General features: G+C 35.0%; 2 protein-coding genes and 1 pseudogene across 7 annotated transcripts in view; 2 read left to right on the forward strand and 1 right to left on the reverse strand.

Annotated features, from left to right (window-relative positions):
- Nucleotides 1-156: 156 nt before the first annotated feature.
- On the forward strand, nt 157-7960 carry LOC306879183 (dynein axonemal intermediate chain 4-like; annotated as a pseudogene). Its single transcript has 16 exons — nt 157-242; nt 421-581; nt 690-871; nt 1001-1109; nt 1229-1383; nt 1563-1702; nt 1799-1939; nt 2340-2521; nt 2703-2813; nt 2896-2982; nt 3218-3373; nt 4063-4241; nt 6921-7019; nt 7148-7374; nt 7496-7649; nt 7749-7960. The product of its transcript is annotated as a dynein axonemal intermediate chain 4-like (transcript).
- Nucleotides 7961-10363: 2403 nt separating this feature from the next.
- LOC306879184 (relaxin-3-like) lies at nt 10364-12437 on the forward strand (the record flags this gene model as incomplete). The annotated part of the gene is made up of 2 exons (XM_079431984.1): nt 10364-10550; nt 12304-12437. The coding sequence occupies 2 exons, from the start codon at nt 10364-10366 to the stop codon at nt 12435-12437; spliced, it is 321 nt and encodes a 106-aa protein (XP_079288110.1).
- A 541-nt stretch (nt 12438-12978) lies between these two features.
- Nucleotides 12979-15471, reverse strand: part of LOC306879139 (SH3-containing GRB2-like protein 3-interacting protein 1) — a 137478-nt gene continuing 134985 nt past the window's right edge. For all 5 annotated transcript variants that reach the window (XM_079431879.1, XM_079431882.1, XM_079431881.1 and 2 more), the window contains 2 exons: nt 15197-15361; nt 12979-15092 (listed from right to left, as the gene is read on the reverse strand). In XM_079431879.1, the coding sequence (XP_079288005.1) occupies nt 15070-15092; nt 15197-15361 (188 nt within the window). In that variant the 3' untranslated portion in view covers nt 12979-15069. The remainder of the gene's footprint in view (nt 15093-15196; nt 15362-15471) is intronic.

Below are 15471 nucleotides of genomic sequence, written 5' to 3' on the forward strand. Positions count from 1 at the left end.
GCAGGGAAGTCGAAAAGCGCACTGTAATGGTCTAGGAGGAGGAGTCTGTTTCTATGGGAATTTCAAACAAGAAACCTCAGCACCAGTTTGTTGTCCTACATGTATCTTCAAACCATCAAGCTTCTGTATTATTTTTCGCTTTTAAAAGTGTGAAACATGTCTAACACAACAGTCAAACAGAAGAGAACCGCTCTGAAAGTCATAACAAAAGAGCAACGAGTCTGCCAGTCAGCATGCCACCAGTACATACGTAATTCATGTATATGAGTTTTAAAGTAGTATCCTAAGATTTGACATGCTATTCTACTACTAAAACTATTTTTAAACTGCATATTTAGGATTTACGATTTATTATTTTGGCTTGAATTGATTTGTTTACGTCTCTGCCTTATTGGCTAAAGCAGGTTTTCTTTCTTCCAGGTCATCTAAAACACTGAATGTATCTTCTGGAGTATTTCGTGTGAATCAAAGCATAACAAAGACCATCCACCCTTCAATCAGTGGAAATTAGCTTCAGCTCAGCAAGTGACAGTAAATTTCTGGACAAGAGCTTGGCCCAAACACCAAAACACACTGTACAGGTAATGAGTGTTTTAATATATGTATGTGGCTATTTTTGTGATAAAAAAATAAATAAATAAAAATAATTTCTAAGAGTATCTCATTAATGTTTGTACTTACTTCACCAGGTGTTTGATGAACATGGGCAGGATGTCACTCCTCACCCATTATATAATCCAGATCCTGGGGTTTTACAACCTAAACCAGGAAAAATATTCCCTGCACATGATACGTCATGGACTACCATGACAGACTTTCCCTCGGTAGCCTTCCAGACCACCAACACAAGTTTTACTGGACCATTTACAAAGTAATTGAGGGGAAATGTCAAAATATTACTTCTTTGCAGCACTTGGAGGGAACATAAATCTGTACCACACAGAGCTATCCCACTTTTGCTGCTATAGTAACAAAAAAGCGATCTCTGCTGTTATGTCAGGTCTTTTTTGGGAGCGTTTCAGCATCCAGAACAAGCCAGACAACAGAATCAGTGACTGATGAAACTAAAGACTTGTTAGTGAAACCAGACTTGTCCAGCAGTCTTTCAGGTTTTTATTTCCATTCATATTTTTATTTGCCAAGTTTCCTCATTCATTATCCGATGAATTAATGTTCCAGTGTAGCATTCTGGTATTCCACTAAATTTTGGTGTTTTTGCTCCATACAGATATTCTGGCTCGTAGAGGAGGTGAAAGAGCTGGTCAGGGAGGACATAATCGACAGGGTGGTGGATTCTTACCTGACTGAGACGGAGACCATCTGGACGCTGGGCATTCCTGGAGTGTCTGTGTCAGTATATTCAGAAGACGCTGAAGCAGTCAAGTGAGTCACATTGATTGCCATTTTCCCCAGTAATAAGATTTAGTCAATTCTGTGAACTAGAATGACATTTGACTTGTCCGACATTCAATTTATTAGTATTTCTTTTGACTAGCTAAACATGATCAGTCACTTTTTCCATGGTACTAATCTGGCTGTTTTTTGTTCTTGCATTTTAAAAGGGAAAGAAAAAATGTTTACACGGAACTGTGCAAAAACAGACAGGGCAATGATATGTATGTGGAGCGATCAATGCAAACATTCAATGATGCACCAAAGACAAAGGAGGTCCAAAGTGATAGCATTACAATGGTAGACAAAGGTAAAATGTCAATACAAAGTATATTTACTGTATAATCTGCCCTTAAAATAAAAGGGACTTCATTATTTAAATGCGATTTTTAACATCTCTACCCAGCTGACATGTCCACCACCTGGGATATGTATGATTCATTCTGCAATAAAGGTGATGTCAGTGAAAACACTGTGGAGCCTGCTGAAGGAAATAAGGCGACTGTCCCAGTCTCCTCTTCAATGAGTCACCTCCTGAACCCTAGTGGTTTTTAGCACCACCAGTACAGGTAATTAAATGTTAGAGTAATGATTCCCATATATAATCATATAATTATGCATAGTAAGATAAGAAAATAAACAGCTTGTGCATCCAATCATACTGTGTGCTATTATGGTACAAATGTATCTGTCATTCGGGAGAAGCTAAACAAATGAAAAAGACACCAACACTGACAGGTTAAATTATGATGGGTTACGGTACTGTGGATGTCAAAAAAATCATATGTTTTATTATAATACCAAATTTTATATATATGTATGTATGTATGCCAATTATACATTCTTCTTTCCTCTTCTTTTTGTTTCATATTTGGCTCTTTAAAACAAGCAATTCAGTTATTTCACAAAATATTTAAAATTATTTAATTTTTATCCTTTTAATTCAGTCAGTGGCTCAAGCTCTCATCTTGAAAAGATGACTTGTGTGCTTCCGGTGGAGGAAGAGCCAGACCTTGAGCTGATCTTACAGTCAGACAAATTCAAGCAGGATCTTGAATGGAAAGAGTGGTTCTGGCCAATATCTTCCAGCCCAAGCTTGCTGCATACAGACAGCTGCCTGTAATAGAGGGTGATGTCTTTTGTATAGCATCTTAGATATGAAAGAAGAAGTTAAATGTAGCGGTAGTTTTTTTGTCACTGAATTAAAATATTTTGATATAAACATTTGCTATTTGCTATAATGTGTATACTGCTATATTGAACAGACCCAGACTGTGTGCAGACACAAATAGAGGAGGAAAGCTGAACAGAGCAGTCTAAAAACTCCCTCAGCCCATTCCTTGAGCATCTCTGGGTCTTCAAGTGTGAACTCACCAAGGGCCGAAATGTTAGCAGTATGACCTGGAACAAAGAAAAACCCAGTACTATCCAACTTACCAACATTCACAATCTTTTTGTTAATTTTTTTTTTATCTTCGCTGAACAACATGTGATTCCCTGCAGGATCTTCTTGCTGTGGGATATGGACAGCTTGATTTCAAAGATCAGAAACCTGGACTTGTGTGCTGCTGGTCTTTGAAGAACCCCACGGTATTCTGCACACTTTAGAACAAAGATAAATATCAGATTTAGCCAGTGCACCGGTGTTTATTAAGTATTTTATTTGTACAGATGCCTCAAGAGTTGTTCATTTAAATATATTGTTCATCTACAGTAGCCCCAAAAATAATATGAGGGCATGCAAAAGCCACTGTATTTTTTTCCTGTTTGTATGCCTTAGCATGTCGTCTTGTGTTTCTGTGAATATTCTGTTCATGTGTTTCAGTGGCCTGATCGAATCTTTCATTGTAAGAGTGGAGTCACTGGACTGGACTTCTCAGCTTGTAATGCCAATCAATCAGTTGGAAGTAGGAATGCATGATGGCACCATTGCCATCTATAATGTGCGGACCACAGAACAGACACCCATCATTGACAGCAGGTGGGGCTGTGAGCATTCCTTCTTTTGATCAGCAACAGGAAGTTACAGATTTTAACTTACAATAGGTTTCTCAGTTGTTCTAAACTGGTGGTTTGCGACCCAAAAAACATCCAAAATTATGTGCATATAGTTAGGGTAGCAATATAAATAGACTTGAAAGACATCAATCATACATTCAATCGAACTCTGTAATTTGTTTGGTAATTTAACTCAAATCTAGCCAATTATCTAGCCACACACACACATATACATTACATACATAATTAAAACCAGTTGAGAATCGCTGATCTAAATAACCCGAAAGTCATAATATGATGCCTATATGGATTGTTTGCATATCAATACTGTATTTTTGAACAAATTCAGAAATATTACAAAGACTTAGCCACTTTGTTAAAGTCTCTTAAGATCTAGTATGACCAACTAGCAGTTAGCCAAGGGGTTATGCCTCTCATTTTTTTTGTATTCAAATTAGACCAATCTACATTTTTATGTAACAGACTTTAAAAAAATGATGAAATATGATATGACTAACTTGTAAGACTAGTCTAAGCATTTTATATAACCCGCCACAGATCTTTCCTTTATTTTTTTAGTGCTCGTAATGCTACTGATTCTGAATTTGACGGTAGTGAAGTCAACGCAATATCGGGACACTGTTTACACAATGCTATGTCATGTTCTAACAGTGACTGCGCCAACATGCACGCGTGCCCGGTGTGGCAGCTCAGATGGGTTGATCATGACACAGGTCTGGCTGGAGAGGATAAAGGGGAGATGCTCGTCTCTGTATCAGGTGATGGAAGAATCAGCAAATGGATCCACTACAAAGCTGCAATGTGTTGGTATGTTCAAATGGAAAAAAAAGGTAATCATTTAATCGCTGCCTTATTTTTTCTTTTTGCAGTCTAACACAAAACAAGAACACAAAAACACCTTTACATTTCATATTTTAGTCATATTTGTATTAAGGAGCAATCATGTTTATCTATGCTTTGTGAAATTTTGCAGGCAAAATCCAGTCATTTTAATAGGAATCTGTGTGAATGGGAGTTTTGCATAAGGGCAGAAAAGTTCCCATGCAGATGTGACTACTCCTTAATATTTTACAAATGGGCTAAAACTAATATTTTGCCACTGGTAACTTGAGAAAATGTACTGCCCATTTTTTTGTGCATTATTTTTTGTTATTATTATTATTATTTTATATAACAAAAGTACAATTGCAGTACTCATATTTATGGTTGTTTTTACTTTGTGTTCAAATCTCATTGAGGACCAAACCTGCAGAAATTAAAAAAAATATATATATATATAGATAAATAAATAAATGTAATAATAGGAAAAGAAATAAATGACTTGATGACACAAATATATTTCATTTGTAATTCAATTAATCCCTTTAAATATTAATTTAATATTTTTTATTACTTTTTTCCTTTATGCATTATTTTATGTACTTAATTTTACATTTATTTTTATTCTTTTTAACTCTTATTTGCTTCTTTCATTTCTTTATTTTTTCATCCTTTAGCAAACTTCGATGTCTAGCGCTAATTAATCTGATGTTTCTATGCGAGTTCTCAACCAGTGTTTCGCCAGAGCACACGGAAAAGTAAAAATAAATAAATTAATAAATCAATCTGGAAATAAATACATGTGGGAATAAATAAATAAATAAATATATATATATATATATATATATATATATATATATATATATATATATATAAATACAAAAATAAATGCATTTAAAAATACAGAAAATAATAAAGGAAATAATTAAATAATAAATAATTAATTCAGGATAAAATTATATTACAAATGTACTATATTTGTTTTTATCAAGTTATTAATTTCTTTATTTTCTTGGTATTACATATCTATCTATCTATCTATCTATCTATCTATCTATCTATCTATCTATCTATCTATCTATCTATCTATCTATCTATCTATCTATCTATCTATCTATCTATCTATCTATCTATCTATCAGATAGAGCTTTTATTTTGGAGTAGCAGTTACTGTGAATTCGAGTGACTCAGAGACAATGAAAATACTGTTATCATGAGCGCCCTATGAAAAGAAAAGACATGAAAATAAACATGCAGCACATCTGATTGCATATTTATATAATTAAAACTTTTGCAATTTTTTTAATCAGACTAAATCATATGCCGTAGGCTTACTTAGAATTAACAACAAAAAAGTTACCAGCCTCCTGGCGAGTAACACTGTTTTATACCTGCCAACACTGATTTTTACTCCGATTTGAATTTTAGGCCGTGTACAAATATATATCACGAGGATACATGAAACTATAGCACAATACTGACATGTTTAGTTGCTTTTACATTTAGTCATTTAGCAGATGCTTTTATCCAAAGAGACTTACAAATGAGGACAATGGAAGCAATCAAAATCAACAAAAGAGCAACAATATGCAAGTGCAATAACAAGTCTCAGTTAACTTAACGCAACACGTAGCAAGTTTAAAAAAAAAATTGTATAATAAATAAAAAGAAAACAAATAGATAGAATACAAAAAGATTAGAAAGCCTAGTGTTAGTATTTTTTTTTAAAGAATAGAATTAGAATAGAGAGCTCTAGAGTTAGAGGGTCAAATAAATGTAGCGCCCCCTACCTTTCTGAACTAGAAAGTTGTAAGGAGCAGCACCAGGTTCAGAAACTAAATGCCTTATGTTGTTGGATTAAGGCCCCCCTCTCTGACTACACTATACTCTTCCTTACTATATGTGTTGTCTGAATAAAGATCTCTTTAACTTACATGTGTATGGGCTCTACTTCAATAAGAGGTATTCCCCAAATACAACAATACTCACAAACAAATAAAGAGAGGATTTAACAAATACAGATATGTAATTTAATGAAATAGAAATAATGAAACTTAAGCAAAATACTTAGATGCTCAAGTAAGAGGAAATACGGAGTTACAATTTACCTGAAACCACTTAACACCCAACAGCTTTTTACACTTATGCAGTGCACACAGTTTACTAATGACACAGTAAATGATTTGGTTAGTTTCAATTAAGACAGCGTCCTTAAACGAGCGAATAACTCAAACTTAACTCTGCAGAAAATATCCTCCAAGTATCAATGTCCACAGAATTAAACATTAATAACCAGTGGGCCCACACAATCACACACACACACACACACACACCACTGTACACAGGTTGTGAGTTAACTGTATCTCAACAGTCCAATAACGAATATACTTTGTTTTAAACAAAATTAAAATAAACTTAAAATCACTTTTTCCTCTCTTATATCCTTATTTTTTACGCATTTTTTTCTCTGCCCCACCTCTTAATTACCCAATAGCGTTACATTCACTTATTTGGGAGGCGGGTTTAAGCTATTAAGCATCCAATCACTAAACATAAGTCAGTTTGATTGTACATACGTGCATTTCTAACAAACTTTTACACTACATTACGTAACGACATACATACGTAGAAATGTAAAAGTATAGAAAGCTATTAAAAACATCATCCCTGATTCATCCCTGCTGTTACAGGATTCAAAAATCTACCTGGCTGGAACAGAGGAAGGTCATATTCACAAGTGCTCTTATTCATATAACGAACAATTTTTGGAAACTTACAAAGCCCACACAGTATGTAGAAATGTTTGTCTCATTTTTAAAGTGCCTTATATGCTTATTGTTGCAAAATGGAGTCCTTCTTCATATATCTTTAAACATTTACACTTACTTTTTCCTATTCACTCTGCACCTTTCCCTAGGGTCCGGTATATAAGGCTACCTGGTCACCATTCTGTCCAGACGTTTTCCTAAGCTGTTCTTCAGATTGGACTATTTATCTGTGGAGGCAGGACCTTTCGAGACCCGTGCTGGGTTTCACCTCTGGTCAGAAGGTTGTGTTTGATATCATGTGGTCCCCACTCTGTGCTACTGTCTTTGGAGCTGTCCGTGAGGGCAAGGTGGAGATCTGGGACCTGAGAGTCAGCAGGTAAGATCTTGAGTTCTATTCAATAACATTTATAGTTTTGAATAATAACAATTTTAACATCATTTTTGGTGCTCAGTCTTTCTATCCAGAAATTTACAGTGCACTCCATTTTGTTTAACAGTCTGGACCCGACGATTGTGAGTGTGACCAGTCCGGGAGTGAATCCGACGGCTCTGCTGTTCACCCCTGAGACAGACTGTGTTCTGGTGGGGGACAGTGAGGGGCAGGTCACTGTGTACAAGCTGAAGAACCTCCCTGCTGGAGACAGCACACAGGTCAGGCCTTATCTGTTCATTTCCATGATGTTCGATCTGTGCCATACTCAAAGTAACCCATTTACTCAAATGTCAAAATCATTTATATCTCTTGTGTAGGTGGAGATGTTGGAGGATGTAATTCGGACCACACTGTCCAGTCAACACACATTAGGAAAGACTGACAGTGATGCATAGGAGGGTCAGGCTGTTTGTCTTTACCACTCCATCATCATAATTTATATTCTCTGGCAGACTGAGTGACTCCATTTGACATAAAAATGGGATTACTGCCTGTTTGTGCTTCTTTGTAGGAATAAATACAGTCTTACAAAACAATGAGCTATCTTTTTGGGTAAATATCTAAAAACCTAAATCCTAAATGACCTATATATATTCATAGTATGATGAATTATTTATCATTTTGATCAGGTGAATGTATTTACTAAGCCTTTGGTCATTATGGGCAGTATAACAACATTGCTTTGTAAACTATTTAACAAAAAGTATCAAATATATATTGTAAAAAAAAAAAAAAAAGAAATCAAAGAATTTGGTGATAGCAGGCTTGTATTTCAAACAATCTATTTTAAAAGTATTTTTGCATTCAGGCATTGATTGGTGAATAAAAAATTGTTTTTTCCCCAGTCATAAAATAGGCCTACTGTACAATGGAAGCCTGTTTCCGCCACTGAATAAAAAAAATAAAAAAAAGGTTATTGCGACTTTTTATCTCACAATTCAGACTTTTTTTCACAGAATTGTGAGATATAAACTAGCAATTCTGAGAAAGATTTTGAGAAATTGTCAGAATTGTGAGTTTATATCTCGCAGTTCTGACTTTATTTCTCAGAATTGCGACTTTATGTCTCACAATTGCGAGTTTATATCACACAATTCTGACTTTATAACTCGAAATTGTGAGTTTATATCTCACAGTTCTGACTTCATAACTTGAAATTGCGAGTTTATATCGCACAATTATGACTTTTTAACTCGCAATTGAGATAAAAAGTTGCAATTATCTTTTTTATTCAGTGGCGGAACCGGGCTTCCATACTATACTGTATTGTCATACGATATTGTTTTTTTTTTGAACCACAGACAGAATGTAAGTGTTTGTTCTATGGTAATGGACAGACAGTTTTATTACCACTTGGCCACCACACATTACAGCTTATCTACAACACGAGGACCACATCACACTCATTACTCATTACTAAACTGTTTTTCTCTCTTACATCTCGGAAAAATCTATCATCTGAACTTTTTAGTACAAATCAAACAATTTAACGAAGAAGATGCAACTCAGCTTATATAAGAGACCTTTTAAAAAGAACAGCTGTGACATTATGACAGGAAATGGATCCTGCTTGTTTACTAATGTATATGGGATTTTAATCCATATGGCATATGGTCATTTATACATTTTAAAGCAGTTTCCCAAATGAGTTTTTGTGTTGAAGGACAAGTTGATATTATATTATATTGTATTAAATTAAGTATGCTTTCTGAATGAAAAATTTAATTAGGAGACATTTGGAATAGAATAGAATAGAATATATAATAGAATATAATATAATATTCAGTATTTCGCTGCCTTTGCCAGAGATGCTGGAATATGCTCCAGAATTCCCATAACCCTTGCGGTTTGGTGGATAATATAATAATCAAAACAATGTTTCTGAATTTCAACTCTCACTTGCAGCTTATATTATATTATATTATATTACCTTCACTCATTTTTTAGTTTAAAATGTCAGGTAAAAACTGAATTTTATTTATTTTTTTAACATAGTAAATGCAACATTTACTATGCTTTCTAAAATTTAATTAACAGACATTTGATATATAATGTAATAATCAAAGCAATATTTATGTCAGCTTTTACTTGTAAGATTATGATAGCTTAATGTAACATGAATGTCCTTCAACACAAAATCTCATATATTATTATATAATATACCAAATGCCTGTTAATGAAATTGCAATTGAATCCATGAAACAAACTATCATTTTCTTTTTTGTTTGTTTCTTTCTTTCTATATTTTGAAGCAAATATAACGTAATAGTTTGATACCAATTACATTAGTTTTTGATGATTTTTTTTTTCTTAATATTCTTCCTTTATTATGATCCCTTGTATTGACCACAGACTTTTATGTTATTTTGTCAGTAGAGATCATACTGTTAATCATCTCATGGGGCACATCAGCCATAAAACCATAATGGCTGGGATTATAGTCATATTTTCTCATAGACCAACTAGGTTTAAGGGAACAGAATTTGATAGTCACATCAGCAGATAGTGGACATCTGTTTTGCTCGGGGAGCAGCGTTGATCTTTATGTGACTAGATTATCCATTCATTAAGGAGAATATCACTGCAATGAGACCATTAAACTGGAGATGTCAAGAGACAACAGCTTGTCCCTAAGGATGTAATTTCATTCCAGATTGGGGCAGTAAAGCACCTAAATACCTGCTGGCCTTTGTTTTCCGATCAAAGTTGTTTGACTTGAGGGGATCGAGTAAGTGTTGGGTGGGGTTTGGACAGGATGGAACGGTCCAGCGTGAGCCGTCCAACATGCCGTCATAAATTGGGGTCATGTCTCATGGGCTAATCAGACGTTCACCAGACCTGAGAGAGGTTGGCAGAAGATAGAGAGGATCTTAGAGAGACAGAAGGAAAACGTAAGGTCAGAAGAGGAGGAGCTGCACTCACTGAAGCCACTATGAGAGCTTTTCAATGTCCTGCTCTGCTGCTGCCCGTTCTGCTGCTGTGGGCTGTGTGTAGCGTGTCAGAGGTGCAGGCTGACGTGAGGACAGTCAAGCTGTGCGGCCGAGAGTTCATCCGTGCCATCGTATACACGTGTGGCGGCTCCAGGTGGAGGAGGTTCAGCAGTCCGCAGGATATGGGAGGTGAGTTTGCTATAGCAGAAATTCATGCTAATTATGAAAACGTCATTATGTGTCTTCGTGTCAGTGTTGGGCTTTAGAGCAAATCTAGTTAGTTTATATGTGACCCTGGACCACAAAACCAGTCTTAAGTCGCTGGCGTATATTTGTAGCAATAGCCAAAAATACACTGTATTTTGTATATCAAAATTATAGATTTTTCTTTTATGTCAAAAATCATTAGGACATTAAGTAAAGATCATATTCCATGAAGATATTTTGTAAATTTCCTACTGTAAATATATCAAAACTTAAATTTTGATAAGTAATATGCATTACTAAGAACTTCATTTGGACAACTTTTAAGGCCATTTTCTCAATATTTAGATTTTTTAGCTCCCTCAGATTCCATATTTTCAAATAGTTGTATCTCGGCGAAATATTGTTCTATCCTAACAAACCATAAATCAATGGAAAGCGTATTTATTCAGATTAAAATTTAACCTTATGAATGGTTTTGTGATCGAGGGTCACATATATGAAATAAATGAAAAAAAAAAAAAAAACGTTTTTACCCTTTTAAAATGTATTACATTAAACCTCTTTCTATATAAAATTAATTGTAGCTATCTATTTTAATAATATGAAATCAGTAGAATTTTTTGATATGTTAATTGTTCTAAAATAATAATTGTTGTATGTGCATGCGAGTGTATTTTAATATATTATTTATTCTGCCAACAGCCCTGTCATCTATAAGTTCTCTTCATTTTTAATAGAATCTAGATTAAGAACTTGAAAACTATTAAAAAAATTTGCAATTAAGATTATATAAAAAAAGAGAGATGGAAAGTATTTAAAAATACTGAATAATATATAAATAAGTATAATACACCATATGTATATAAAAATGTTAATGTTAAATGTTAAGTGAAGTGAGGCCAAGTATGGTGACCCATACTCAGAATTTGCGCTCTGCATTTAACCCATCCAAGTGTACACACAGTAGTGAACATACACCCAGAGCAGTGGGCAGCCATATTGCTGCGGCGCCCGGGGAGGAGTTGGGGGTTCGTGCCTTGCTCAAGGGTCTCACTTCTGTCGTGGTATTGAAGGTGGAAGAGAGTGCTGTACATTCACCCCCCCCCCACCTACAATCCCTGCCGGAGCTGAGACTCGAACCCACAACCTTTGGGTTACAAGTCCGACTCTCTGAGAGATATATATATATATATATACACATACACACACACACACACACAGTAATGTAACAGTAATGTCAAATAAACTGTTATATCTACACACACACACACACGCACACAGAAAATAAACTATAAAACAATGAGAAAATAGTTTGAACAAGCATGACAAACTAGGATGTTTGTTTTCACTGTTTAATTTGACATTTACATTTATATATTTTTTTCCTCTAAATACTGTTCTATAAGTTGCTATGAAACAAAAGTTTTTGCAAATAACCTATGATTGTATAAATATCTGTGCATCTCTTACTCTTTCTTACCCTTCAAGTCTGATGATGTTTAACAGAGCACTGCTTTAATTGTATCAGTGAGATCAAGTCTCCTCCAGTCAACAGATAAACAGCTGGTGATATTAACATTCCCATTAGACTGACACAAGTTGAGTTAAAGCGGAAAAACTCCTGTGTCATTTTTTCCTGCCATCACATCACTTCACTTCAGACCTGATTACATGCGTTATAGACTTTTAGTATAAATGTTAACTTGTACTGTATCTTGTGTTTGTCATTTCACAGGGTTTTTTAATGGAGATCTAAGCAGTGCTGAGGATCTTATCGAGAGTCTGGGATCTGACCTGGCCAGACGAGACCTGGATAATGTTTGTTGTCAGCTAGGCTGCAAGAAAAGTGACCTCACATTGCTCTGCTGAGAAATGAACCCATGTTTTTCTATTTGTCTCACCATGTTTTCTTCCACATCGAGTTCAAATATGAATATGAACACTTCTCAAGTGTACTCTATGTGCAGTCAGTTGTAATTCATTTAACATCTTAATTTGCCAGTAGATGATGCTAATTTACATAAAACGCGTGTCTAATTTGGGATTAGATCATTCTGCTACACTTGTACTCGATGCACCATGAAAGAGGTTAAATATCAAGTCACCAACAGCAGTGAAACTGCATAATGAGGTGCACTGCAGTGATCACACATTTAAAGTGTTTCATTCTAACTTGGATTTTGCAAACTTTGTCAATAAACTTTATTGCATATGCATCAAAGGTGTTTATTTTCCCTCATAAATGCTATTAAACCAATTTGGACCAAACTGAGTAATAATATTAAAACATTCTATATTTAATGATTAATATTATAATATTATTACATAATGCAAATGAGCATTTCAGGCATAATATTTTACAATAATATTAATTGATCAATTTTAAACATAACACAATACATCCACTAATCAGGCTTATATGTTTTATTGTTTTGGAAAGAGCAAAGTAATCTCAGTATCTCAGATCTTTGTTAACATTTTTTTGTACAAACACAGCTTGCACATGTTGCTGGGAAGAGATGATTTACAGTTACCAGACAGCACACACACACTCGTACAAGCACACACACAAACTCTCACTCTTACACACACACAAATGCAATTCAACATTCACACACAGCTCCATTTACATCTAAACTGACGCGAGTTTTCTCATTTCTTTTGCGCATCTGAGTGACGTTTCACTTTAGACCATGTAAACATACTGATCAAGCACTACACAGAATTAAATTCATTGTTTTTGTTTTTTTCCTTTCAGTTGACAGACTCCAAATTGTTCTTCGATTTAACTCCTTTAACTGATTTAATTTAAAAACCTTTAGTTACAGTGCTCAGAAAATACGCAATGCAGTGTTAATGGATGGCGACGCTCATCCTTAACGTTAAATGTGGATGGAAACCTATGAATCACAAAGCACCAGTATATTCTTCTCCAAACCATCACGACATCTACATCAGACACTCAAAGATGTAACCAACATGTTTGTTCTTGACATTGAACATCAGAGCATCTGGGAAGTTAAACAGTAACACAGTGTTTTTTTCCTTTTCGTGTTTTTTTTTCCACAAGAAACATGTTTCACTTTATTCATAGGTTTAAACATTTTAAAAATATGCAGCTTATTTTCTCTTAAAGGACAATTCTGGAGATACACGTACAAACAAAACGAAAAGAAAAAGCGATTTGGTCATTTAACCACTCAAGAACCTCGTCATCTCACAGAGACCGTTACCATTTGCAAAATAAAGATGTTCTGAAGCGCAGGGGCTCATGCTCTGGACACTCAATAATATGTGCTGTGGGGGAGAGGCTGGATACAAACACATCTGCGTGAATGATAAAAGAATTTACAATGTCCAAAAGCTGACCCATGTTGAACTAATAGTGCTGCTATACATAACACTGTAATAACATTAAGCGTGACGCATCTAGGTAGATACAGTATCCTGTTTCGTTTTCTCTTTTAAATGTCACCCCGACCCATATATAGCATAAATTTTCTGTTGCACTCGAGTTAAAAAAATTATATCTGAAATAAATGTAAAAATTATACCTCAGCATTATACTGTACACAGCTTACCCAACTACACAGATAACAAAAAGTCCAAAACTTCAAGGATCCTAAATTATGATACCATTCAAAGTCTATTCATATACAGTGTAACTTTTGTTTTTTTATACAACAAATCATGAATAAATAAAAATAGAATGATGTACTCTGATGTCTAACACTGTTCCTTCGGGAACAACAGAAAGGCTATTTAACAATACAAGAAAACACCAAACGGCCTTCAAGATATATATTATCCATTTAAAATGACTTTTCTGTTCTTTTGTGAGTCTATTGCAAGCAGGAGTCTTATTTTTCAAGCTGTGGGTGTCTAAAAACAGATTTGACAAAATATAATTTCTATCGTTGTCCAATTAATGAACCTGACTGCACTGTGTAAATTAAAATGAGATATTCCTGAATACGCTTTTTTAAATAAGCTTGAGCAACACCAAAATCTGATGCAGACCTCATACTACATGCAACAGTATAGCGTCATCTTGTGGCAGAGGCTCATTTCTCTTTTAGACCGTACTAATTTGCTACCTTGTTCGAAAATGTGATACTTTTGACAAACTGAATGCATAGAGTGATAAAAACATCACATGTTCAGTATCACTTTTAGAAAAGGATACAGAGATTTCAGGCTCAGTAGGCACAGCCAATAACACGTCGGACAGAAATAGAGGCTAAACCTTATGAACAAACCAAGGCCGTTTGACTGCCGTAATACAGATGTTGCAAAGTGAATACAGTTCACAAATATAAGAAGTACACCCTAAAACCGTCCACATTTTATAATGCAACTCATATAATACTGCTGGACTGTGTGTGAGGTCCACCTGTAATGTACATCTACAAAGGTTTATTCATAAGGTCAGGTAGGGGTCATGTCCTGTGTTTTAAATCCTCAGAATTGGTCCAAAATATGCAGACTTGCATGGTGTTGTTTAGTTGTCTGCCATGTATTTTCCTATGATAAAAGCACAAATACAATTTTATGTTTTGAAGAATTGCAGCGTAACTAAGATTTCTAGGTCATTACTGATCAAAACAGATGTCGCTTGCATTATTCACCTGCTGCAAACCTCTTCTTGATGAGGGAAAAACGATATCCAAGGCCAACCAGCTCAATGTCACAGCCTGACAGAGTGCTGCCCTCACTGGTGAACTGCACTGCCACTGGAGCGGGTTTACTGGGACCCTCTGTTAGCTGGAAACGGGCCAGCAGAGATCCCACACCTGAAGATATGTGGATGAAATAAAGATATGCAATTAGTTTAATACTAATTATTAAAAAGTTTGGAGTCAGTCATATGTGACCCTGTAAAATTTCATCGCCTGAAAGCTGA

The sequence above is a fragment of the Barbus barbus genome, assembly GCF_936440315.1.
Source record: "Barbus barbus genome assembly, chromosome: 13".
NCBI classification, from domain to species: domain Eukaryota; kingdom Metazoa; phylum Chordata; class Actinopteri; order Cypriniformes; family Cyprinidae; genus Barbus; species Barbus barbus.